Genomic DNA, 26,993 nt, shown 5'->3' on the forward strand with positions numbered 1-26,993 from the left:
ATTCATACCAGCAGTGGAGGGTGAAGGTCAGCTCTCTTTTCTCTAGATTAGCACTTGTTAGCATTTTATGATGTTGTTGTCATTGTTGGTTAGCAAAGGAAACCCCAGGAGGGGTCTGTTTAGATAAATCTGACCCTTGCTTATCTCCGGGAACCTATGGTCTGCCTTAGGGAGGCTGTGCTTGGGTATGTGTGCACTCTGACTCTTAACAGGCACACCGTTCTGCCTCTCTTAGGAGAGGGAGGCCAGGGATGAGGAAGCAGGCCCCAAAGCCCATAGCAGAAGCCTCGCCACTTTCCCACTGCTGACCTGCTGGGACACAGTGGGGTCCAGTGTGCCACCTGTGGTTCATGGGGTTTCTGGCAGCTCCTCCTTGCCTCTTCCTGTGGCTGCTAGGCTGCTATGCAGTCATGGTGGCCTCGTGCTTTCTGTAGGTGTCCAGCCTTGTGGTCCCTTCCCCTCTAACACCATCTTGTTTGACAGGTGACAACATCATCAGGAAGCAAGTGTTTTTCCTGCCGGTCAGCCGCTGAGCGCGATAAGTGGATGGAGAACCTGAGGCGAGCAGTGCACCCCAACAAGGTACCTGTACCTGCTCCTGTGGGGCATGAAAGAGGAGGCCAAGCCCAGACTCGGGAACAGGCATGACTCCTAAGTAGGGGCAGGGGCAACTCGAGGGAACAGGCATGACTCCTGAGTAGGGGCAGGGGGAACTCGAGGGAACGGGTGTGACTCCTGAGTAGGGTCAGGGGCAACTCGAGGGAACGGGCATGACTCCTGAGTAGGGGCAGGGGCAACTCGAAGGAACGGGTATGACTCCTGAGTAGGGCAGGGGGCAAGCGGGCCTGGGACCAATTGGAGTTGCTGAGCTATGACAGCTGTTAGGTACTTCTGACAGCTGGGTTTCCCTTTAGAAGTGGGGTCCTCAGAACCACTTCCTTCTAGCCAACCACAGTACTTCTGTTCTAGCTCCAACATTCACACCCTTCTTCACATGGTGCCCCTTGTGTCCTCTTACATCCTACTGTCCCTGGACTTTTCCATCTGCTTGGAGTCCTAACTGCAATCCAGGCTGTTAGGGCTCCTGTGTCTTACCTTCCCAGATGACTGTGGGTCTAAGTTAAGTCCTGGTTACCATGACATCACTAAAGAAGGGGTCTTAGCAGCAGTCATCTCTAAAGTTGCTTTGTAGACCAGGAGGCTGAGGAACTGGTGCCACCACCTGTAAGGGGGAAGCACTGTGCTGGCTTCCTTCCCCTGTCTCACCTGGAGGCAGGGCTACTTTAGTACTGCTTTCTGGGAAAGCAAGCCTGGGCCCAGGGGGCTTACATTGGTAAGCCAGCTAGTGATCAGGAGGGCAGACAAGTTGAAGCCACATACATCTCACCACTCAGTTCATCCTGGAATTTGGAGGAATCCTAGGCTCTGGGCTGGCCAGGTAGATAGGTAACAGCCGCAACTGACCACTCCAGACCCCTCTTATGCAGGACAACAGCCGGCGTGTGGAGCATATCCTGAAGCTGTGGGTGATTGAGGCCAAGGATCTGCCGGCCAAGAAGAAGTATCTATGTGAACTGTGCCTGGACGATGTGCTGTATGCCCGTACCACAAGCAAGCTCAAGACGGACAATGTCTTCTGGGGAGAGCACTTTGAGTTCCATAACCTGCCGCCTCTACGCACAGTCACTGTGCACCTGTATCGGGAGACTGACAAGAAAAAGAAAAAGGAACGCAACAGCTACCTGGGCCTGGTGAGCCTGCCTGCCGCCTCTGTGGCTGGGCGGCAGTTTGTGGAGAAGTGGTACCCAGTGGTGACACCCAACCCCAAGGGTGGCAAAGGCCCTGGGCCCATGATCCGAATCAAGGCACGCTACCAGACCGTCAGCATCTTGCCTATGGAGATGTACAAGGAGTTTGCGGAGCACATCACTAACCACTACCTGGGGCTGTGCGCAGCCCTGGAACCCATCCTCAGTGCCAAGACCAAGGAGGAGATGGCGTCGGCTCTGGTGCACATCCTGCAGAGCACGGGAAAGGTGAAGGTGAGTGTGGCGCTGCTGCAGGAAGGCCGGCTGTCCACGCTTGATGGATCTGGGGTGTTATGATCTGCTTCATTTCGGAGGACTGGGGTATATCCATTTCAGCCACATGGGCTCCCTAAAATTGAGCCTTGTGCCATGCGTTGGGAAAACTTTGTACTCTACCAGTAGCAGTGCCGCGCCCTGAAGGCACTTTGCACAGAGAATAGACCAGAACTAGTAGCGCTGAGTGGGCTCCCCTGCTGTGCTCGTGCTGGAGTGTGCCTGGACTCTTCCAGCATGTAAGCCCAAACCCACATACCAGTGAGATACCGGTTGGCAGCTATTCCCAACAGATGAGCTACCTTCAGAGCCCTGGTCTCAACCCACGCCTTCACATGGAGCTTTACACACAGGTGTACAAGTATGCACACTTCCTAAGTATGCACAGCCAGACATGGTCCTGGTGACTGTAGAAATAGGGATTAGAAAGCCGTGCAGTTGGGCTCTGCTTCAGAGCCAGAGGTACCCAGCTGCTGCTGCTGCCACCTTTTAGTGCTTGCCACTCTTGATCATGGTCCAGAAAGGACACAGCTTGGCTCCACCTAACTGGTCTAGAGAACGGAATATCTCCAGGAGGCACACCATTTCAGTAGCGCATGGTTCTAACGGGCTTTGCTAGTGTGGTGAGATGCTTTCCAGTCACCACTCATTGTCCCTTGGGAATTGCTGTCCACAAAGAGTCAGAGGAAAGGACTTGAGCTCTACTAGCCCCTGCACTATGGGAGACTTGAGGTAACGGGCCAGGGAATGATAAAGTTTTGAGAACGAAGGCTTGTATGAGGATGGGAGTAGAGGGTCACTTTGAGGTAATGTCCTAAGCCCCAGCCTATTGTAGTCAGGGAGGCCCAAGAGGGGAACTGGGTTTGGATGCTCAGTGGGCAGAGCTCAGTGGTCTAAGACTCCATGAACCGTTGATCAACTCTTAACCTCTTCCTAGAGGCCCTGGCAGGGGGAGGCCCTGGTTGGAAGCCCTTTGTCCTCTGCATCCTCCATTGGCTGCTGGACTGACTGGCCCTGCAGAAGGACAGGGAGGGAAAAGGACTTCCTTAGGGAGAGTGCTGCCTTCTTCCATGTCTTCAGGACCCTCTTCCCCATATGCCTGCCTTCAGGCTGGCTGGGTAGGTTGCCAGCTAGGCCAACTCTTGAAATACTGCATGGTTTTTGTTGTTGTTATAGTCTGGTTTTTACATTTTTAAAATTCTATATGTACAGGGACTTTGCTTTGCCTTCATGTATGTCTGAGCACCACATACATGCCTGCTTCCCACAGAGGTCAGAAGAGGGACTAGAGTTACAGACGATTGTGAGCCACCATGTGGGTGCTAGGAGTCAAAGCTGGCTCTGAAGAGCTGCCAGTGCTCTTATTTGCTGAACCAGCTCTCCAGCCCATACAGCCGGGCTTGGCTTTGCTGGTGGTGGTGGGCTAGAGATTCTGGGGAGTTTGAAGAGAGTAAGCTGGAAGGTTTAACCTTCCCTGCTGCTGAGTCTTTTTAGCTCCCAGTCCCAAGGGCTGCTATGGCTTGGGAAGCTGATATATGAAGTAGCCAAGAGGCACACAGAGAATGAAGGGGTAGGAAGTAACTGATGTCTCTGGGTTATTGCCTCAGGAACAATCTAGAACTAGCAGGGCATTCTTGAACCAGATAGAACTCATGCTGAAGACTATTTGTTTGTGAGACACTGCCCTCCCAATGTAGCTGCACTCCGAGGGCCCCAGACCTGAGTCCTGACACCTCTTGCTCGCTCTTAGGTCCTGCTTGTCTAAGCTGTGTGCTTTTCCAGTTCCCATCCTAGGACTCCCCTCTCAGTGAACTTTCTGTGATCTTGGATGCAGAACGTGACCCCAGATGGTTGTGGGGCCTTGGGCAGGTTGTCTATCTGCTCTGTGCCTTGCTTTCTCTCTTCTGCTGCCCACCTCTTAGGATTCATGTCTTACCCCAGTGCTGAGGTCCAGAGCTGTTACAGAACTTCAGGAAGATGGTGGCTTTGGATAGAAGTCATGGTGCTGCTTCAGCAGGGATGGGTCCTTACCTCTGATTGTATTTCCAAGATGTGCGTGGGGTGGGGGTGGGGGTTGTCAACCATAGCTTCCTCTTGGACCCACCTATCTCTCAGCCCTTCCTTTTGTTGGTCATCTGGCCTCCTGGATTAAGGTCTTAATTCTGTATTTCAAAAGATCTTCAAAAGTTGGGCACATTGAAATGAGTTTTGAGAACTCCAGAAACCCTGGCCCATGCTAGATTGCTGGGCATCGTCTCCTGCCCTGTAGACTTTGGGCTTGAGAGGAAGGGAGCTCTCATCCTGTCAGATACCACAGCCAGAGGCAAGGTACAGCTCAGCTCCTCTGCCAGTGTCTTCCCATGGTCAGCTGGGCTGTCCAGCAGCCAAGGACAGTGATGGTTCTGCCAGCTCAGCTCAGTTCAGTTCCACTCTGCTCCCTTTCTGCCTCCCTAGGACTTTCTAACAGACCTGATGATGTCAGAGGTGGACCGCTGTGGGGACAATGAGCACCTCATCTTCCGGGAGAACACACTGGCCACCAAGGCCATCGAGGAATACCTCAAACTTGTGGGCCAGAAGTACCTGCAGGACGCACTAGGTAGTGGGGACATTACAGGGCCAGCAGGTGGCAAGGGCTGGGCGGTGCTCATCAGACCCTCACTGCTTTCTCCATGCTCACCCGCCCGCCCACAGGTGAGTTCATCAAAGCTCTGTATGAGTCAGATGAAAATTGTGAAGTGGACCCAAGCAAGTGCTCATCCGCTGACCTCCCTGAGCACCAGGGCAACCTCAAGATGTGCTGTGAGCTGGCCTTCTGCAAGATCATCAACTCCTACTGGTTAGTGCCACCTGTTGGGAGCTGTGTGCTCCTTTTTTGGCCTAATCCCTCCCTTCCATTCATCTTGACTATCTTTTTTTGTCTGAATGCCCCCACTCCTGCCCTGGGTGCCAGCATCTGATTCCACTGGGTTGTTGGACGGCCAGGTTCCTGTCACGCCCCTTTTTGAGTTCTTAAATATAGGAAAGCACTCAAGAATACCTGTAAGGTGTGTGTGTGTGTGTGTGTGTGTGTGTGTGTGTGTGTGTGTGAGAGAGAGAGAGAGAGAGAGAGAGAGAGAGAGAGAGAGAGAGAGTGTAAAACCTGGAAATGGCTGTTTCTCTACCTACAACTGGTGAGCACCCTGCACACGCAGAGGCGAATGTCAGTGCGCCGGTGCAACATGGAGCTAGAGCCCTGGTGTCCTGGCACTGCTCCAGTGGCTCCTCATCTGCCTGTCCCTGACGATTATTACCCTTGTATCAACTGAGGGAGCACTAGCTAGTCCTCTGACTGAAACAGAGCAGAGAAGAAAGGGGTAGTATTACAGTAGAAATGAGTTACTTGTTTGGGGCTACAAATGGGGCTGGAATTCGTTCCTGGGAAGCTTCTCTTAAGGCCGGTTTCCTAGGCACCTGCTGCATTTATGACGCCTTGCTGGCCTGGTGCTAACCCTGGTTGTGCTTAGCACACATGGGACTGACCTTGTAGGCCTTGCTGCCAGCCACAGTGCTGAGTTTGTATCCACATGAGAGAAGCTACTTAGGTGCCTGTACCATCATCTCAGCTCAGAGCTATGCTCGTCCTGCCCAAGCCACTCCAAAGCCATATCTCCACATTTGTCTGGTTCTTTCTCCCGTGTCGTCTCCTTTGATCTTACATAGTCTGGCCCTACATGTAACCTAATCGTCCATACCCTTGCAGTCAGAAGCACTAGCTCAGAGGTGCCACAGGAAGTGCTTGCCTTTCCCAACAGATAGGCAAAGGCAGGCCTCCTGGGTAAACCGTGACCTTAGGAAGGGGTCAGTGTGGCCAGTGCTTGTGGTAGTGCCCACTTGTCCTGGTCCCTCAGCTTGTTTTGCATGCGATGCTTCTCTGGGGTAAGGGGACAATTGTAGAGCCTTGAGCACCCTCGGAACACACTGTCATCTCCCCACTAAGCTGCATTCTCAACCTTTGCTCTCCATTCCATTGGAAGACCTTCTGTGATAGGAGTCTCTTCTTTCTGTCATCTAGAAGAGACTTCTCTTCTGGACAAGACCATCAGTAGACATCACCTGGCAGTAGACTGCCTACCCCCATTTCACTAGGCAGCCTTGCTGACTCTGCCTCATTTATTGCCCCACGTCCTGTCTGCTGGGCTCAGGACAGAGTCGGTAGTAGACTAGGTCCAAGGAGCACTGGGGTCTGGTATGCCCTGGGGTGAAAAGGTAGGAAACTCACCTAAAGTGGGTATTCAATGGAGCCAAGAACTCTGTGCTAGTGCCTTCTTAACTGTCACCCCAGGAAAGTTTGTTTCTCTCCCCAGCTAGTTCATGACAGACTGTGTTCTCGCTAGCTGGGGAGACTCCCTGTCCAGTCATCATGAGCTCTGTGGGAAACCCAGATTCCTATGACATCATTCAGGCAGAGGGATGAGTCTTGATAGCCAGAAATAGGAGCCCAAGGAACAGCGATCTGCCTGCCCTGTGGCTTTCTTCATGCCTCTAGACCCAGAAGCCTATTGTTGGAGCAGAAAGAGGTGCTCCCCTTGGGAGGACGAGCGCGATTGTAGTGGCATTCTTGCTATTTATATTGGCATGGAGCCAGTTCCACCCGCCTCCACGCTCAGCACACTTGGACCCTTCACTGAGAGTCTACCCTGTCTGCTGAGCAGCCTCTCTGCCCACCCTGGCTGGCTGTTTCCTTAAATGTCTGAGATTTCGTGGCTGCAGAGCCCTGAGCTCATTCCACCATCAACATAGAGCTGTGGTTGGAACTCAGGGTTCCATGTGACTCAAACAGATCTGACCCCCAGGCCCATCTTTGTTCCTATGCAGCGTCTTCCCACGGGAGCTTAAGGAGGTGTTCGCCTCATGGCGGCAGGAGTGTAGCAGCCGAGGCCGGCCAGATATCAGTGAACGGCTCATCAGCGCCTCCCTCTTCCTTCGCTTCCTGTGCCCTGCCATCATGTCACCCTCGCTCTTCAACCTGCTTCAGGAGTATCCTGACGACCGCACGGCTCGCACCCTCACGCTCATTGCCAAAGTCACCCAGAACCTGGCCAACTTTGCCAAGTGAGTGTTGTGTCCCATGGGATTGAAGTACACAGGGACAGAAACTTGGTGCATGTGTGACCTTGGCCTGGACTAGTGAAGTAGGCCTTGGTTTTGTTTCTGTCCCCCTTAGTCTCTCCCCCGCCACTTACCTCAGAATAAACCCTCCCCCACAGCCACCCTCCCAGTGGTGCAGTGCCGTTTGGTATGCTTCTTTGGGTTTCAGAGGTGGGAAGAGAAGATATTTTTTCCTTCTGCTTTTTTGAATTAACATATTATCATAATATGCCATAAGGATTCTCGTATGTCTTTTAGCACCAAGCTCCACTTTGCAATGAATGGCTGATTTCCTGAGTAGCTGGGCACTTGGGTTAATGCTGCCAAAATGATTGCCTGTAAAGCACTTCTGGTGGTTTTGTAGAAGTTTTGTTTGTTTGTTTGTTTGTTTGTTTAAGATTTAATCATTTTATGTGTGAGTTTTTGCCTGCATGTCTGTCTGTATAACACATGAGTGCTTGGTGCCCACAGAGGTCAGAAGAGGGCATCAGACGCACAGAAAGTACATTAGGGATGGCTGTGAAGTACCATGTGGATGCTGGAAATTGAATCTGGGTCTTCTGCAAGAGCAGCAAGTGCTCTCAACCACTGAGCCATCTCTCTGAACCCCTTGGCTGCCATTATAGACAGAGTAGATTAAAGTGGCAGGGCTGGGTAGTCTTATAATTAATTCATAGTTGGATTGAGCCCTTGCCCAGGTCTGTCTGAGCTGGGCCCTGACTGTAGACATGATCAGGCATGAGGCAAGTCCAGTAGAGAAAAGGGTGGGACCAAGACGAATGACAGAGTCTCAGGGGAGCAAAGGCTTGTGGGGAGAAAAAACAGGAAGGCCAATCATCTAGCTCAGATAAGGAACAGAGGCTGGCATGATGGCAAGGGCCTGGTACCAAAGGAGTCTAGGAGAGATGAGAAGTAACCCATGGGGGCCACAGGAACCTGAAGGCCACATGGTGCAGAGATGGACCACACAACATGGCCCTTACCTCTTCTGGATCCTGAAAAGGATCTCCACTGAACATGGTATGGCTGATAAGAGAGACTGAGGGAGGCTATAGCCAGGTTTCAGTTAAAAATGATAGGCATGGGGGAGGGGAGGCAGTGGCCTAGGGACAGATAGTAGGTGACTAGAAGATCAGGTCAGCAGGCCGAAGGGGAGCTGACAGCACTGCCAGACCTCTGACTTGTCCAGTGGATGATGGTCTCTTCCCTGAGAAAGGGGAATCCGGAGGAGGGCACTGGTCTTGGGGGTGTTCCTGATGACTAAAACCCTGAGCCAAGTGTGGATCTGAAATTGACCTCTGTGCTTGGCTTGCAAATCTGGAGGAGAAGAGGCAGGAGCCCATAATGGGCAGTGTTAGAGGAAACACGGAAAACTCTAGTGACTTCCGTTCTGAAGAGGGTAGAGTGGTCTTGGCCTTGAGAAGAAGGCCCTAGTGACTCCGAACCTTGCTTGGCAGCAGCCATGGTGAGGAAGGAGATGAGATCTGACTCAGGTAAGGGCCTCACCTTGGCCACCCTTTTCTGTCCAGGTTTGGCAGCAAGGAAGAATACATGTCCTTCATGAACCAGTTCCTGGAGCACGAGTGGACCAACATGCAGCGCTTCCTGTTGGAGATCTCCAACCCCGAGACCCTTTCCAACACAGCAGGCTTCGAGGGCTACATAGACCTGGGCCGGGAGCTCTCTAGCCTGCACTCCCTGCTCTGGGAAGCTGTCAGCCAGCTTGATCAGGTGCCTGTTGCCTGGGTTAGATGGTATATCTGCTAGGTTGGAGGCCCTACACCTGTGGGCCAATCAGCTTGTAGTGGGGCTCTCTCTGGATGTTCACTCCCCAGCCGTTATAGCCGTTAGCTCTGCGTACTAGGTCCAGGTCTACCCCTGTGTGCTCAGCTCTGATAGCCCAGGTACACAGTGATGCTCATTCCTTACCCAAGCGGGAGAGGAGAGGGTCTGACTTAGTTGCTTTACTGAAAAAGCCCGTGCTCTTGGTTTGTAGGTACTGAGAAAGAAAGGATACTGAGGTCCTCCATGTGACAGATCAGACTTGGGAACCTCTGTAGAGCAGGACTTAGAGCTCAGTGGCAATGTACAAGGCCCGAGTTTGGTCCTAAATTCAGGAAAAAAAAGAAACTGTTTCATAATTGCCATTAGCTGTCAGTGGACAGGATTAGTCCCTGCATGCCTGACGCTGCTTCAGTTACCTGGCCCAAGAAACCCTTCCCTAGCCTGGAGCCCTGCTGATCTCAGTGGCTGTAGCCTACTGTGTTTACCAGGAACCACTTCTTAACTCACCTTGCTTTCCAGGGCGCTAGGGAATCACTTTACACAAGTGATGATTGCTGACCCCAGGCTGGTACCCGCCTCTTGTCCATCCTGGAGGTGATTGCTTTGCCATCTCATAGACACATCCTTACATTCAGGCACAAGTACATGTGGGTTTCTGCCTTTCAGTTTGTTTTCCAGTGAGAACTTAGCTGTACATGGTTGTTGTACCTCTCATCCACATTGTGAGTGTCTTCCCATGTCACGTTACTCACCACTACCTCTGGCCTTTTAGTGCAGTGGAGTATCCTGTAGTGGGAACACTGTATCTCACCCACTTCTCGCTGCCACTCTTGCTGTTGAAATTGCAGGAATGCAGTTTTGCTCATGACTTCCTCCCTCCTTCCGTTCCTGAGCCAGTATGCTGGTCACTGTCCCATGGGTCTCAGAACCAGGCAGGAAGTACAGAAAATGATCAGTGTTGTCACACAGGCAATAGGGTGTGACAAGAATGTGAGATGGAACTGTTGCCCCCACAGCTCTGCCATGGGGTTGCCAGCTCTTTCTTTCAGGGCTTTCCACTGCATGGTAGTGTCCGCTCCTTCAGCTCAGCTGGAATCCTCTACACATCTGTGCTGTGACACGGAGGTTCAGAAGGCACTAGGCCTTCCTCTCTTGGGCCTAGGCACTGTCCTTTCTTAGACCAGCACCTTGCATCTGTTCTGTATCTGGCCTCTACAGGCTCAGGCATCAGAGGGTGCTAGCCCACCTCCTTGATGAAGTAGGTAATTTGAGGGGCTACCAGAGATGCCTCTTGGGTAGGGAAGTGTAGGCTGGGAGATTGGGGGCTATGACAAAGCAGATTTGCAGTACTCTCTTGCTGGGTCTGACCGGTGGGGGTCAGGGCTCTGAGTTTCTGTGACATAGGTGACAACTGCCTGTTTCCATTCTTGTAGAGCGTTGTGTCGAAGCTGGGACCTCTGCCTCGTATCCTGAGGGATGTCCACACAGCACTGAGCACTCCTGGCAGTGGGCAGCTCCCTGGCACCAATGACCTGGCCTCCACCCCGGGCTCCGGCAGCAGCAGCGTCTCTGCTGGGCTTCAGAAGATGGTGATTGAAAATGACCTCTCTGGGTAAGAGCTGCGGGCTGTGCTGGGCGGGGTAGCTGTGCCAGCAAGGAAATGATGCCCATACATGCACTCACAAGAAGCCTGGTGAGACCCTGAGTGTGTGGAGCAAACTTAAGAGATGAGCTCCATTTGAGATAAATCAGAGCAGGCTTCTTGAAGGAGGAATGCCTCTGCTCTTTGGGAAAGGTGCATGTCTAGGAAAGACATTCTTGGGTTCAGGGTCGATCCCGAGCAGAGGGCTGAGAAAGTCTGTGTTTAGGGATAATTACTGACCCCAATCCCTGACGTTTCCTCGGGACCTGTGCTTCTTAAAAATACCCCTTCTTGCTGCGCGTGGTGGTGCCAATACTTGGGAGGCAGGGCAAGAGGACTGCTGTGAGAGGGGGTATGGCCTGCAGCAGAGATTCAGGCCTGCCTGCTTCTCTCGTGTCCTTGACAACTCCTCTGATACCCTGTTTTTTGCCAGGAATGTCAGCCCCCGCCTGTCACTCAAAAAGGGTAGCATAAGGAGGCAGGGCAGGGGAGGTTTCACTAGGCCCCCACTAGAGTTACCAGGCTGGCTAGGAACAGAAGAGGAGGCAGAGGGAGCCTCGGTAACTGTGAAAATGGGGATACAGTTCAGAGCCCAGGGATAGCAGAGAGATACTAAGCTAGGTTTAGGGTGGGCTTAGGTTTAACCGTGGGGCACTTCTAGACCCTGACAGCCATTGTCCCAAGATGCTCCTGCAGGGCTGGTCCCTAGAGAGCAGTTCTGTTGGACCAGCTACCTCACCAGTGATCCTGGGACTCTTAGCCCCTCTGCCACCCAGCCATATCTGCAGACCTGCCTGAGGCTGCCAGGCCTGCAGATGGTGGTGCTGTTGGTCTGGACTCACGGTTTTTCCCTTCTTTCCCTGTGTGTGCTTGTCTCCCTGCAGTCTGATAGATTTCACCCGGTTACCGTCTCCAACCCCCGAAAACAAGGACTTGTTTTTTGTCACAAGGTCCTCCGGGGTCCAGCCTTCACCTGCCCGCAGCTCAAGCTACTCAGAAGCCAATGAACCTGACCTGCAGATGGCCAATGGCAGCAAGAGCCTGTCCATGGTGGACCTCCAGGACGCCCGCACGCTGGATGGGGAGGCAGGTTCCCCAGTGGGCCCAGACGCCCTACCTGCTGACGGGCAGGTGCCTGCGACTCAGCTGCTGGCTGGGTGGCCAGCCAGGGCAGCCCCAGTGAGCCTGGCAGGATTGGCCACAGTGCGGCGGGCAGTGCCAACACCAACCACACCAGGCACCTCCGAGGGTGCACCAGGACGGCCCCAGTTGTTGGCCCCACTTTCCTTCCAGAATCCTGTGTACCAGATGGCGGCCGGCCTGCCACTGTCACCCCGTGGCCTTGGTGACTCAGGCTCTGAAGGCCACAGCTCCCTGAGCTCTCACAGCAACAGTGAAGAGCTGGCAGCCGCTGCCAAACTAGGAAGTTTCAGCACTGCTGCAGAGGAGCTGGCAAGGCGGCCTGGAGAACTGGCACGGAGGCAGATGTCACTGACTGAGAAGGGTGGGCAGCCCACAGTGCCGAGGCAAAATAGTGCCGGTCCCCAGCGGAGGATTGACCAGCCGCCACCGCCACCACCACCACCGCCTCCTGCTCCCCGGGGCAGGACACCTCCTACCCTGCTGAGCACCCTACAGTACCCACGACCCTCAAGTGGAACCCTGGCATCAGCATCCCCCGACTGGGCTGGCCCTGGCACCCGGCTGCGGCAACAGTCCTCCTCCTCCAAGGGAGACAGCCCAGAGCTGAAGCCCCGAGCCATGCACAAGCAGGTCAGCACCATGGGCGGGGCTCTCGTTAGATTCACAGTCTGTCATGCTCTGCCTCGGTCATTTCACCTCACTTGCACCCAGCTGTCATCCCATGCTGAATGGGGCTACGTCCCGCCCCATCCACTGGCCCACCATATGAACTCCTTTTTCTGGATTCGGGACCTCTAAGGCCTCAAGCAAAGCCAGGCTCCTTTACCAGTTCCCCAGGGATAGGCCAGGAAGGCAACAAGGGCTGTTTCTTTTCATCTCTAGTGTGGCCTAGTGAAGTTCCCAAACCCCGAGGCCACCTGTCCTGCTCTGGCCTCACTCCTGAAGCACTCACATAGGCTGAACCTGCTCCTGACATAGCTACCACCTGGGCTTTCATTTGGCTCTGGCTGCTGTCTAGAAGGCTCATGTCCTTGAGTAGGCACTCTGGCAGCAGAGGTCCTTCCCTTCCCACCTGTGGCTCCCTAGTGGCCATCCCTGCCTTACCATCTCTGCCTCTTCACAGCCCCTCACAGCTGTGTTTCATCGTAGGGCCCTTCACCCGTCAGTCCCAATGCCCTGGACCGCACGGCCGCTTGGCTCTTGACCATGAACGCGCAGTTGTTAGAAGACGAGGGTCTGGGCCCAGATCCCCCCCACAGGGATAGGCTAAGGAGTAAGGAGGAACTCAGCCAAGCAGAAAAGGTAAAACTGAACCTAGACCTGGACCTGGGCTGGGAGGGCGGGGCGGGCTGCCTCCACCAGTGCTGGGATGGGGGTCTCTCCAGAGCCCTTAGTGGAGCGACACCACTCGTTCCTGTCCTGTAATGCCACTCCCCTGCCCATTTGGAGACTGGAAGGAAAGCAGCAAGACCTTAGCATGGACCCAAGGTTCCCCTTATAGGTTGCACATCACTTACCTGGAGAGGGCTTGTATGCAGCCTTGGGACACAGGTTGAAGAGATCCCCTTGCTGCTAGACATTTAATGAGCTGAGGCTTGGAAACAAGATGCCAGGGGACCACTAAAGACCCTTGGAGAGCCTTGGGAATAAGGAGCCAGAGGCAGGGGTCCCATGATTGATAGGCGAGCCACCCACCCAGTCTCCTCCCCTGGGTTTAGGCCTCCCTAGAGCTTAGGGAGGAACAGCATAGTTGTTGAAGCCATATTGCCAGTGGGATGGATGTTCCTACAGTTCCCAGTCTCAGCTCACCATGTATCCACTGTTTCTGGGTCAATAGTGTGCTTCAGCTGCCCTCCCCAGTCCTGAGTACTCATGGCAGCTGCCCTGGATCCATGGTGGTCCCTACCTTTCCCTGCATACCAAACCCCAGGCAGATGGATGTGCTAGAGCAGCCCACCGCAAACACTTCCCCCTTACCCTGGAATCCTAGGACAGCTGATGCAGCCTCATGAGCAGCCCCTTGGTCAGGGTGGCAGTGTCCCCTGTGCCCTACTTGGAGGGAACCCATCTCCATGCTACATTTGCTACCTGCCACCATTCCTGGTTCACTGCATCCACCTGCTTTCCCCAGTATGTGAAGGGAACCTGGGGACATGGAACATGGTGCCACCAGAGCCATGATGAGGAAGAGAGCAAGGAGGTCTAGCTTCCTGCAGACTCCTTCCTCCTCCCCTCTCCCCAGAGGCTGAGTCACATCTGGAGATCCCAAGACACCTGTTTTGCTTCCTCCCCTCCCCCTCGCTCCCACTGCCGCCCACACTACACCCCACTCCTGTGCTCGGATAGTGCCTGGGGGCTCATCTCATTGGGCAGTTGCTTCTTATGTGACCTGTCTGAGCCTCATGTCCTTCCTGCAGTGCCACCAGCTCTCAGGGTACTGTCAAGTGTTCTCCATACATCCAGGGCTTCCTCTAAAGAGTTCAGTGTTGTTACAGATGGCTCAGCAGTTAAGAGAATGTGTTGCTCTTACAGCAGAGGACTAGGGTTCAGTTCCCAGCACACACATAATAGCTAACAGCCACCTGAAACTCCAGTTCCAGGGGATCTGACACCCTCTTCTAAACTCACGACGCCATGCATATACCCACATGTAGGCAAAACACTCATGAATTTTAAAAAAAATCTAAAATTTTAAAAAAGCAAGTTCAAGTTAAACCCTCAGTCTTTGAGACTTGGGTTGAGTCTTCACCCTGCTCCTGATGCACAGGTTGGTCTGGGAGAGGAGGGGGCAGGTCTTTGGCAGCCACAGAGTTGAATCTTATCCTTGTTAGCTCGTACCTAGCCTGTGCTCTGCTCAGGCTGATGAGGCTATGCTCTCTCCTGGGTGCTGGCCCATGGCTCGTTGCCCTGCTGGCAGGATCTGGCAGTGCTACAAGACAAGCTACGGATCTCCACCAAGAAGCTGGAGGAGTATGAGACCCTATTCAAGTGCCAGGAGGAGACGACGCAGAAGCTGGTGCTGGAGTATCAGGCTCGGCTGGAAGAAGGTGAGGAGCGGCTGCGGCGGCAGCAGGAAGACAAGGATATCCAGATGAAAGGCATCATCAGCAGGTGAGCAGGCTGCCCATTTGTCCACAGGGCCTCTGTGGGACGAGAGGAAAGCCGGTGCCCGGCAGCGGCGGTGGGGAAAGGGGAGCTCCTATAAGAAAAAAAGAAGTTGAGTCATCCTGCCAAGCTCTAGGGAAATTGGGAAATGATTTGAGATGCTAAGCAAGACAGTGAGGAAGCCATTGAGGGCAGGAAAATGGACAGCCATCTGGATGTGTGTCAGGGTGCCCACTGTGGGTAGGGAGGAGTTTGGGTTGGAAAGAGGGGCGGAGCTATGCCAGTATGGTGAATGGGGTCTGTTGGGTTTCCAGAGTCTGGTTTGTCTGAAGAGTTTCTGAGGTCAGTTGGTTCTGGTAACAAGCTTTCTTCCCTCTATCTCTGCCCCGATGGGGTGGGCATGCTGTCCTTGGAGTCTGCACACAGGCAGTACAGTATCTAAGCCACTCACTATGTCCCAGTCCTGGAGCATCTACCTCACAGCAGTGTGTAAGGAGTGTGATTGATAGCCTGATCCTTGGCTGAGACCTGGGACTGAGCAGGTGTGAGGTAGGCAGGGAATTCCCCCTTAGCCTTCTGTTTTGTCCACAGCACAAACCCTTCCCAGATCTCCTGTTCTGCCCGCCTGGTGGCTGTGTCCTGTCCTGAGCTTCTGTTCATTACAGATGATTAGCAGAGCAGAACCCAGGTGGCTGGACGCCTGCCAGCTGCTTGGCACCCCTCTCTGTTCTTGGCTCCCCTGGTGCCTGGCCATCACCTCTTCCCTGTGTCCGGGGATGTGAACATCATCAGGACAGTTGGGTCTAACATGTCCTTGCTGCTCCTTTGCCTGCGTGCTTGCGTTATTGTGTCGGCTTCTGAGATAGCCGTACTGAGCTATCTGATCATGATTCTCCAGGGTTATTTCTGTTGGTTTTGTTTCATTGATACTTTCTAGTCCTGGGTGGGTGTTCTTTTAGGATTATCATGTACCATTAACAAACTGTCCTTTTTAATTACACTCTTTCCTCCATCTTATTTCTAGTGTAGATACTCTTTCTCTGGTGATAGCACAGTGTATCATTTTCTGTCCTATATACTTTTAAACCATTGTTTGATCCATTTCTACTTCTATGATAAAATATCAGCACCAGGTGATTATAAACAAGAGAAATGTACTGTTCACCATTCTGAAGGTTGCCATGTCTAAGATCAGGGTGTCAATAGATTTAGTGTAGCTCTCCTTCATAGATATACCTTGGTGCCATGTCCTTAGAGACGAGCTCCTTCCAGCTCCTTTGGTAAGGGCACTAACCGTGCTCTTGAAGGCAGAAATATCTTGTAACCCATCACTTCCCAGAGGACAACTGGTAGCACCGTAGAGGTTAAGTTTCAGTGTACATGTATTTGAGTGTGGACACCAACTTTCAGACCATAGTACCCATCGTTGTGCACAAAGTTTATTTTACAGGTTCCTATTGTTAGGTCTGTTTATTGTCTAACAACTTCTGCCTTTTAATTGGAGCGTTTAAGCCATTTACTTTTAATGTGATTATTTTAAGCCTGTTAATCTTAAAGCTATTTTCCTGTTTATATGTAGCATTAGCACCTTCCTTCCTTCCTTCCTTCCTTCCTTCCTTCCTTCCTTCCTTCCTTCCTTCCTTTCTTTCTTTCTTTCTTCCTTCCTTCCTTCCTTCTTGCGTTCCTTGGACTGTATCTTAGTCCTCAGCATCTCTGTTGGCTTCCATGCTGTGTGGCCCCAGTGCTTTGGGTGTTAGTCAACAGTCTTCCTCAGTGGGCAGGTGGGAACCGTGCCGGGCTGTGCAGGCCACATGATCTTGCTGCTCCTTTTCACCTGCTCTCACAGCAGAGCTGGGTGATGTCAGGGCTTACAGAGGAGGCGGTGGCTTGATGTGACCCCTCCCTGGCTGCAGTGGCAAGAACATTGCCCTGTCTTTGTTTTTTGTTGTTTTGTTTTTTGTTTTACAGTCTCCTTTTTCTCTCGCTGTTTTTAAGGTACCTCTCCTGGGCTAGAGCTTTGCTCATTGTTGGAATGCTTGCCTGGCGTGCACAGACCCTTGGTTGGATCCATAACATTGAAATTTTTTTAATGTTATCTACTACTGGGGCATATATGTATGTGTGTGTAGGGCTAGGTGTGTAGGCATGTGTAAATAGTCCATAGGACAGCTTCGTGTGTGTGTGTATGGTTGTATAGTTATGTAGGTGTCTGTGGGGGTGTAGGTCAGAGGACAATTTCATGTGTGGGGGTTGTATAGTTATGTAGGTGTCTGGGGGGATGTAGGTCAGAGGAGAGGACAGCTTCGTGTGTGTGTGTGTGTGTGTGTGTGTGTGTGGTTGTATAGTTATGTAGGGGTGGGGGAGAGTGTAGCCATAGGACAGCTTCATGTATGTGTGTGTGCATGTGTGTATGGTTGTATAGTTATGTAGGTGTCTGGGGGGGTGTAGGTCAGAGGACAGTTTCGTGTGTGTGTGTGTGTGTGTGTGTGTGTGTGTGTGTGTGTGTGTGGTTGTATAGTTATGTAGGTGTCTGGGGGGCTGTAGGTCAGAGGACATCATCCAGGAGGCTTCCCTCCACCGTGGGTTCTGGAGATTAATCTCAAGTCTCTAAGCCTCTTCACAGTGTTCCTTTCATTAAATGTTGTCAACAGTCTCACCTGCTGTGGTTCTCTTGGGTTTGCTGGGCTGAGATCTGTAGGTGGATGGCTCTGCTTCCTACTTCTTCCTCTAGGGCTCCCGTTGCCTGCCCTCAGGTACAGTGGGCTCCTCTGTACTGTCTCCCATTTCGCTGTTCCTTCATTGTTTTCTTCTTCCTTCTCTTTCTCCCTTTTATTTTATTTTATATGGATGGGTGATTTGCCTGCATGCAGGTCTGTCTCGGATCTCCTGAGCTGGAGTTAGAGGCGCTTGAGCTGCCATGTGTGTGCCAGGAACTGAACTCAGGTCCTTTGTGAGAACAAAAGGTATTCACAACCATGGTGCTATCTCTTCAGCCCCCACAGTTGTTTTCTTTTTCCATTGTTCTCTGAGTTTTACTTTATATACATTTTTATATTCCTGGGTGAGGATTGAACCCAGGGCCTTGGGCAAGCTAGACAGTTGTCTGTCACTGAGTTACACCCCAACCTTTGTACTTGAGACAGTCTGTTAGTAAATTTTCCAAGCTCTCCCTGAACTTGCCTACAACCCAAAAGGTCTTGAACTTGCTGTCATCCTCCTGCATCAATTTCCCAGATAGCTAGCTAGGGTTACAGGCCTGTGCCTAGGCCTGGTTCACATGTGATCTGAATGGCATACCAACGTTTCTGCGGTGCCGGTGCCTGCAGTCAGCCCTTGCTCCTTCAAGTCTCTAGAGTTTCACTGTGGTTTAAACCTCTTCTACTTTCCTCATGGTTAAGACTGTCTCTTGGGCATGTAGAATGTCCCTTCAGTTGCTGCCTCACAGCGTCACCTACTTCCCATCTGACATCTCAGCTGTTCTCACTGATTTGTCTCCTGGTTGTAGATTTTATTTCCTTATATCTCTGCATCCTTGGCAGCTCTGGTGGGATGCCAGGCACGTTGGAGCTTCACTAGGGTGGGACCTGAAGGCCTCAGACTTGGTCTCATCTGGCCATTCCACAGTGTAGCTGCCTTCCCAGAATTCTTCATGGCCCCCTATGGCCCATTTTCCCCCCACATCTAGCCTGTGGGATGCTCCCAGGTAGAATTTGGAAGAATTAGGATTCCTACAGAGATTTGGGGTGAATTGGTAGGGTCCACCTTTGCCTGGAGCTCCTGTAGGTCCTCCACCTTGTCCTTCCTGAACTCCCTCATCACTTTGATACCAGCACCCCACTACAGCTGCTGTGCAGGCTGTAGTTACAACCTAGTGTGAAGTTCCTGGTGTAGTGAGCCCCTGAACCTTGTGCCTTCACAAAGTCCATACCACCTCAGGAAACATGATAGAAGGGGGTCTAGAGCCTTCTCTAGAGCCTTCACCATATCCTCTGCCACAGATCCTATAACATGACATTCCTTGGGTCTTAGAAGTGCACTGGAATGGAAATAGCCCCAGAGAGCAGAGTTGCAGAGGGAGAGTTGAGGTCAAGACAGGGTAGCCCAGCCATGCCACTGCTTGGGGGACAGTTCTAGATAGGATGGTTTCCCACAGGCCCCACAGTATACTTCCTCCTCCTAGTGCTCCTGACTCTGCATTTCTGTTCACAGGTTGATGTCAGTGGAAGAAGAACTGAAGAAGGATCATGCAGAGATGCAAGCAGCTGTAGATTCCAAACAGAAGATCATCGATGCCCAGGTTGGGGCTCTGGCTACAGTGTTACAGAGTTTGGGGTAGTTCGAGTGTAACTAGCTTCTCTGGTATCCTTGGTTACACCTCAGTGTAAAAACCATGGACCAGGAACCAAGGTCTCTGGGCTCTGAGGATGCTAACCAGGGACTTATGGAAGTGGAGTAGGCAGGACTAGGAAGGTGAAAGAAGGCTAGGCAGAAGGGCTCTGGTCCCCAAGCCCCTTCACTCACAGCTGTGTCCCTTTCTCTGAATGCCCCAAGAATTGGCAGGTTTGGTTAGAGTGTAAGCTACATAGCCTAGGAAGGAGCTCTGGGTGTGTGACAGTGTGAGAGGAAAGGCTCTGCCTTCGAGCTCAGGTGCTATAGCTCCGCTTTAGCTTTGTATAGGTAGGAGGCAAATTATAAGGCCCCAGTCTGTGATAGCACAGAACCTGCCCAGCTACTCCACAGCTTGGGCCTAACACACTTCTCTGGCCTGTCGTGGTGCTCTCTGCTGGCTACTGCTGGCTAGAGCCCACCTCAAGCATCACTAATGCCCTCTTTGCCCACAGGAAAAGCGCATTGCCTCGCTGGATGCTGCCAATGCCCGCCTCATGAGTGCCCTCACACAGCTGAAAGAGAGGTACAGCATGCAAGCCCGTAACGGCGTCTCCCCCACCAACCCCACCAAATTGCAGATTACTGAGAACGGCGAGTTCAGAAACAGCAGCAATTGTTAACCTGCCTGAGGAGAGGGGGACTGTGGTGGCCCGGGACAGGGTCTCCGTCAGGAGACTCCCACAGTTGCAGGCTAGCCTGCAGTGGAGGGGGCGTAAGACTGATGGAGCGTGAGACTGAGGGCACAGTGGCCCCCCTTCTCTTTGCCCACCTGAACAGTGGGTGTGGGTAGAGGCAGCGGAGACTGCACTGGGGAGTGGGGCCAGTCTGCAGGGAGGCCTGCCGAATGTGTCTCTGGTTGTTGAGTTTGGTATGTGGCACCTTCTCTCTGAGCAGCCAGGTGCATGTACCCCTCCTTACCCTTTCCCATGGAGGAAGCTACCTGCAAAGGGCTCAAGGAAGGTTTAGGGGCCACTGCTGTGGGTTTCCCATGGCCCCCAGGACCTGATGGAGTAGTTGACAGGCAGAGTGGCCCCTGTTCATCTCTGCCCTGAGCCCCTGCCACTGCATGCAGCTGGTCAGGGACCCTTCCAGGGGGTGAGGAACTGAAGAACAGAACCTCGGTCCTATGCCCATCCCAGACGTGACACCCTCCACCCTCCTTCCCTTCCTTCCTTGCATTGCCAAACAGACAGCACTGCACTTTCTCTGCTGGGCCCTCATACCCGTGGGAGGAGCCATAGCTTCCCACACTTCACATGCGGGCCTGGCTCATGCTCTTGGAACTCCAGAAGCCAGAGAGCTGGGCAGAGGTGGCCAGGTTGCACCATGCGTTGTAGCTGCCTTCTCCAGGGTCCCAGTGTGGCCTGCACAGTGGCCCTGTGGGGAGAGGCCAGCCAGTGCTCACCCTGCAAAGGTGATCTCTCTTCTCTGATAGTTTAAGAAAGAATTCTAAAGCCTGCCGGCCCTGAGAAGGTGGATAACTGTGATTTTTTTTCCTTTCACAGTATGCATTAGAAACAAAAGCCCGCTTGCTCGCTTGCTGGAACACAGGGGCCTTTTAAATTGAGCGAGCGCACTGCATGGGAAATAGCGGCCCTGGAGGATGTTAGACTTGCTCCCTCTCCAAGACAGCAGCAGCCTGCACCAGGCCCCGTGTGCAGTCGCCTCTCCTCACCCTCCCAGCCCCAGCCAAGGACCCAGGCACTGCAGGCAGGGAGGGGCATCCCCCACAGCTGGGGCTGGTTTTCCCCAGCTCTAGGCTGTTCTGTAGCATATCTGTCCCTCCCCCCCCCCCCTTTGTGGGACAGAGAAGGGCAGGAGCTTGGGTCTTTCTTGGGTCCCCATCTGTTCCCACACTCTAGATTCCAAGCCCTGGTTCTGAGTCACCTAGGGCAGGAGCTAGGCTTTGCCCAGGCAGCAGAATGGGGCTAGGCAAGCTGCACTTAATGCTCCTAGAGTCCTCACTAGAAAGCGTGGACATCCTGAGGTGTGGCCTAGCTAGGCTGCGCCCTGTCCTCAGTCCACGATGGACAGGCAAGGGTAAAAGAACCCAGTTAGGCTGCAGACCAATGCTGGGAGAGGGCGTGGCTATCAAGGGTCAGAGACCTCAGGAAGGAAGGAGGTGGGGCTGAGGGCCTGCCACTGCCTCTTCCTGCCCCACTCCTGTCCACACCCCTGCTCCCATGCATTTCAGCAGGGGTGGCCTCTTGGGCAGGGCCTGGCCTGGCCTGGCCTGGCCTGGGTCTTGCCCTTCCACTGCCCAGGGAGCCCTGTTTTCCTCCTCACCCACACTCTCGCCCATGCCTCGTAAAGTGACCTCTGTCTGAGCGCCTCCTAGCAATATGGGGAGGTCCCCAGGCCTGGACAGGAGAGCGCAGGGCCAGATGCAATGGCCCCCTCTGGTGGGGTTGTTAGCTCTCAGGCCGAGAGCCTTATTTACCTAGTGCAAAAACTGTAAAAGTGTACAGACTCTCCACAGATTTTTATCTTAATTGCAAGTCTGCAATATTTTTTTTGTAAATTTTTTTTTTGTAAATGTTCTTGGTGTTTGACTGTAATGGAACTATTTCACCCAAGGGATGTACATAGTCCTTTAGTCCTGGTGCTGCGAGGGCTGGCCAGGACACTGCTCTCACGGTTGATATTAGAGCCTGGAGAACGGTGCTGGGCAGGACAAAGAGCTTTGCAGTCTAGGTGTCTGTCTGTCTGTTTCCTGCCCGGGGCATTGATTCGTTGGCTTTCAAGCATGCTGTTTGGGTGGAAGGTTGATGGGGGCAAATGCCCCAGTGGGGCCAGTAAAGCATCCTCCTGCCCACAGCAACGGCTTGGGGCGTCTGAGCTCTGCTTACAGCAAGGGCTGGAGTTGCCAGAGGCCCTGCTCTGGGAAGACCCTGGCCACTGACACCCAAGATCTGATGGAGAGAGCGGCCCCACCCTTGCCAACACAGACACCTGACCTTTTTGTTCAACTTGTGTGTTAGGGTGAAGGAAACTGCCAAACTTCCTCTGAGTGAAGACCTCTGACTGCCCAGGAGTAGGGGTGGGGACCAGGGCCAGAGCTCAACGTGTACCCCAGCACCTGCCCGAGGGACACTCCTCCCTCATACTCATAGGTCTGGGAGCCAGACTGTCCAGGGAACCAGCCCCTCTTTTCTATATACTCGGCCACAAGGCTACCCGATCCCCCACTGTGCCCAGCTCCCCCTTTTGTAAGTATGTGAAAAGGAAAAATGCAAAGGTTGGATCGGCCGGAGCCCTTCCCTCCAGTCGAGACTTTTAACCCTGTAATAATGTACAGAGAAGTTGTTGGTGTTCGAAGACTCCGTGTGGCTGTGCAATTTCTGTACATTTGCAATTAGAAATATTAAAGATTTATTTAGCTATTTTAAGCCTGACTTGCCTTTCTTCATCTGTGTCCTGGCTTGTTTTCCTACAGGTAACTGGATCTTGACCTAATACTGTTGTTCTAGTCATGACCCCTACCTGGGTGACCTGGGACTGCCCCTCCTCTCTGTGGAAAGCCCTGTGCTTGGGAGTGGAGCAGCTGACCTCTTAAAGGCCCTCCCGACCTGCACAGGCTGGGAGCCCCAGTGATTCCTGGGAGCTGAGAGCTGCCATGCTTCCTGCTGCAGAGGTTCTAGGTCGACCCTATTAATCTGCAACCTGATGAGAGAAGAGCTGAGCTCTGCTCTGCCCAGGGTTACCAGTGAGGGGAGGCTAAGGCTGGCTGACCCCACGCATCTAGTGCTTGGTTTTTAGGGTCAGGTTTTCCTGAGCTGGAAATGAACTCACTGAGAGCACTTCAGCCGTACCTGCTGGATGAGTGAGTGCCTTGCGTCCCCAGCGGTTTGTCCCGCATCTGTCAGTGTTTGGGATCCTGTCTTCTGATGTGCGATAACCCTGGGTTGAACATGAGCAGTTCAGCCTTACAAGGGCAAGAACACACAGAAGCCCAGAGCAAACTGGCACAAAAACACCTCCAGACCCCTAAAAAATAGAAAAGAAAAAGAAAAAAGCAGTTGGAGGGTTTTTAGGCCTTCTAATAAGCAAGGACCATCAAGCATTCACCCTCGTGAGAACAGATCTGTCTGTCAGATTGCAAATGAGAAATTGCCTACACTTGGCTACACCGAAACATAAAGAAAATGCCTACCCAGAGGCCAGTTTAGGCTACAGTGAGAAATGTATAAAAAACAAGCAGATAACACTACCAGGATTTTTTTTTTTTAAAAGAAACGAGTCTTGCAGTTAAATGAGGATTCCTGATCACATGTGATTCGTCTCCTCCCCAAACATCATTGTACTGACAAGATTAATGTGGGAGGAGATCCGAGGAGATAAGAAAATTGCTTAACTGTCAACTGGAAGCTGACGGGAAAGGTTTGCTTGCCCAGATCCTACCCAGAGGCTTAGGTGGGAGCCCCCAAGCATAGACAACCGTATAGTCAGAGCCAGGACAGCTGCCCCGCAGAGCCCTGAAAGGACGGTACTATATGCTGGCCATCATTCTCTGGAGAAATGGAACCCAGTGAGTTCTGACCTGGGGACACCAGCCACAGGGCTGAAAAGGGGAAGTGAGCCCGGCCTCGGTCCTTCTGCTCATTTTAGAGAGATTTCCTCAATGAAAGGACTGAGTCACAGTGCTTCTGTTCCAGAAGAAGCCCGGGCTGTGTGCGTACACCCTCGGAGAGCACGTGTAGTCCAGGACCCTGAGGCCATTGAAAGCTTGCCATCTGCTACATAGCAAGAAACCAGGGCGGATGACACGCGGACCCAGGGTTGGAGACAGTGGAGAAGGGGACTGGAAAGTACAGATGAACATAGGCTCTCTTTAGAAGCAGCAGGGACCCTTGCCGCACCCTCTGCTCCATGTAAATGCCCCCCCCACACACACACACACACTGCACTTTCACCAGAACCATGTGCCCGCTTGGTATTGCCACTTGAGGATTTCATTCACATCAAACTTGATTTGTCTGAAATAGAGTTCTTGAGCTTGAAGCCTCTAAAACTTGTTCCTTTCCTCATTTTTCAGCGCACACCCCCCCCACCCCCCCCACCCCCCACCCCCCGGTTACAACTCTTCTACTGTTTGTTCAAGCCAAGGGCTAAGCGCGACTTCCTTTAAACGCGAATTCTCGATTCTCAGGCCTTAGTGGAAGTGCACAGATTTAGAATGACGTTGCTGAGCCCTTCTGAGTGAAGAGTGGGCTCTCAATCAGTGTGCCCCCATTCTTTTAAAGAACAGCCAATGAATCCCACCACAGGCCAACGTGCCCCACCGTCAGTGGCAGTTTGCTCCGGGGAGAGGGAAGGGAAACGTCAGTGTTCTGCTTTCTCTTCTTCCTTTGTGCTGTTTGAATATTTTACAGCCAGTTTTATTTCTCGTTTGGATACGGAGGAGCCATTTAAAAATAAATAAAACATACCCAATATAATGAAACGCTGTGCAGCCATTAAATTTGTAGAAGAATAATAAATGACATTGAAAGATGTAAATAATGTATTAAGTGTAAACGCTGATAACGGAATTATATGTCCAGGAGGATTCTGGTTTAGCGTTTTAGACCATGTTCACAATAACACCTGGGTTGGGAAATGGTAATTGGTAGGTTAGAGCTTGAGTTTGGACATGCATGAGAGTGGGCTTTGAGCCTTAATGGCTATTGATTGGCAACATGGTCTTAGCATCATGGAAAAGCGCTCCATTCTTAGTTTCCTTGCTGTAAAATGAAGAAGGTAGTGCCTGTACTGCAGGGACGTCTTCAGGGAGGACTGCATTTGAGGAACAAACAAGTGGTCTTTATAGGACTATAGGAGGATCGAGGAGCATTTCCAAGGACGGGAGAGACAGACGGCTCCATGGTTAACTGTGCATCCTGCCCTTGCAGGGGACCTCGATTTGGTTCCTAGCACCCACATCGAGCAGCTCGCAAACACTTTTAAGCACATGGCTTAAAATAAGATCTTTAAGAAGAATAATTTCACAATAAAACCTAAAGTCACACTTGGGATCATCAAAGAGAGAAATGCCAAGATGTGGATCAGATGCTGACCTAGGGATGCTGAGTGTGGTCCTCTTGGCTTACGTATGCGCTCTACATTTTTTTCCCTCAACATGTTTTTGTGTTTATGATGAAAATCCAATTAAAAAATACCTGGAGCTCAGTGGTAGAGGGCTTGCCTTGCACTGAAAAAAGTCAGTACAATCTCTAAAAGCGAAGCATTAGACCCCCCCCCCCATCACTTCCTTAATGGGGAAGGAAGTAAGAGGTGGTGAAGAAACGGCAGAAAAGAAGCTCATTGTACTTCCCGAGGGACACGGGCAAGAAAACAAAACAAAATGGGATTTTCTTAAAATTTCCCATCCCCCAAATGGTCTTTGCTTAGGGAAGTGGCAGAATACAAAATAAAGATACAAGACAGATGCTGCTTTCCCCAGCAGCTGGCAGGAGGGAAGGCGTGGTTGGTGTCGGCGGGAGAGAGGTGGGCATACAGGGCTTCTCAAACCTGACCAACCCAGTGAGCATCACACTGTCTGGATTGAGTAGTTACCAGACCTGTGACCAAGGTGGGTTGTCTGCTGGTCTGCGGCACACCGAAATCCTGAGCTATGGCTATATTACACTGTCTGCTGAATTCATAGGAAGATGGTCATGTCTTCCACATCCATGTTTAGAATTGACTGCTATCTTTGTGACTCCTGGTTGTCATTTATTTCTGAGTGTCTTGAAATAAGAAGACAAACAGCCCTTCAAAGGTCCAGCTACTCAAATCACCTGATTCTCTGGGGACCAAGGTCTGCCCTTCTGCCTGTCCTTCCCACCAGCCAAAAGGTTGGCACCGAGGCCCTGAGGGCTAGAGAGGGGCCCTGCAGTTATAGGGGGAGCCCACACATTGCTGATGTGTGAAGATTGGCTTTGCCCACAGAGAGACCCATGAGGTCAGGGGACTCCACACTCTTCGAGTCTGGAGGGAGAAGGCCTCAGTCTCAGAAAGGTCTCTTACAAAATGTTTACAGCTTTTACCCTTTCATGACAGAAAGTAGCAATTGTGTGAAAGCAGACTTTTTTTTTTTTGACAACCAAGACTTACACACAAATATAAGATGAACATATGTTTAGTGTTTTTTTTTAATTCACTAATTAATGAAGAATCCAGTCAGTTGTCACAGCCAATTCAGAGGAGAATTCAAAGAGCTGTGCGTACAGACAATTGGTAATTTCAATAAAACAAATCTTACAAATAGATGCAAAGTCAGTCTGTCTCCAGGGCACTCCAGCAGACACCATTTATTCTGCAGGACAAAGATCACAGAGTGTTATCGTTTCAGAACTTACACCAAAGGAATTCAAGGCCAAGGAAAAGCAGGATACAGATTCCGGAGACTTGTAACTCACCTTGCCGATGTTGAAATCTCATGTATTTTCCTAAAACCAGCTTTAAAAATAAAAAAACAAAAACAAAATAGAAGTTGGGGGCTGGAGGGCTTAAAAGCACACACTGCTCTGGCAAAGGACTTAAGTTCAATTTAAGCACATATACCAGGAGGCTCACAACCACCTGTAAACTCCAGCTCCAGGGACTCTGCTGCCCTCTTCTGGCCCCCATGAGTACTGCTCTCATGTGCGCATACTTGCACACAGATACTTACTTCTACACATAATTTAAAACTTTTAAAACAATCAAATACTAAGCAGGATGAAGTCATGTTGAAA

The 26,993-nt window shown here is 51.9% G+C and overlaps 1 protein-coding gene across 16 annotated transcripts in view; it reads left to right on the plus strand.

The window, feature by feature from the left end:
• The window catches only part of Dab2ip (disabled 2 interacting protein), a 172,549-nt gene extending 149,885 nt beyond the window's left edge, over positions 1-22,664 (plus strand). For 9 of the 16 annotated variants that reach the window (XM_006498305.4, XM_006498304.4, XM_006498311.1 and 6 more), the window contains 12 exons: positions 484-582; positions 1,488-2,042; positions 4,536-4,680; positions 4,776-4,920; positions 6,939-7,175; positions 8,741-8,942; positions 10,430-10,608; positions 11,523-12,411; positions 12,931-13,083; positions 14,699-14,892; positions 19,096-19,183; positions 19,728-22,664. In XM_006498305.4, the coding sequence (XP_006498368.1) occupies positions 484-582; positions 1,488-2,042; positions 4,536-4,680; positions 4,776-4,920; positions 6,939-7,175; positions 8,741-8,942; positions 10,430-10,608; positions 11,523-12,411; positions 12,931-13,083; positions 14,699-14,892; positions 19,096-19,183; positions 19,728-19,895 (3,054 nt within the window). In that variant the 3' untranslated portion in view covers positions 19,896-22,664. The remainder of the gene's footprint in view (positions 1-483; positions 583-1,487; positions 2,043-4,535; positions 4,681-4,775; positions 4,921-6,938; positions 7,176-8,740; positions 8,943-10,429; positions 10,609-11,522; positions 12,412-12,930; positions 13,084-14,698; positions 14,893-19,095; positions 19,184-19,727) is intronic. The other 7 variants (NM_001114125.1, NM_001290637.1, XM_030252055.1 and 4 more) reach the window with 7 other exon arrangements.
• Positions 22,665-26,993: the final 4,329 nt, after the last annotated feature.

The sequence above is a fragment of the Mus musculus genome, chromosome 2, assembly GCF_000001635.26.
Source record: "Mus musculus strain C57BL/6J chromosome 2, GRCm38.p6 C57BL/6J".
In the NCBI taxonomy this organism is placed as follows: Eukaryota; Metazoa; Chordata; class Mammalia; order Rodentia; family Muridae; genus Mus; species Mus musculus.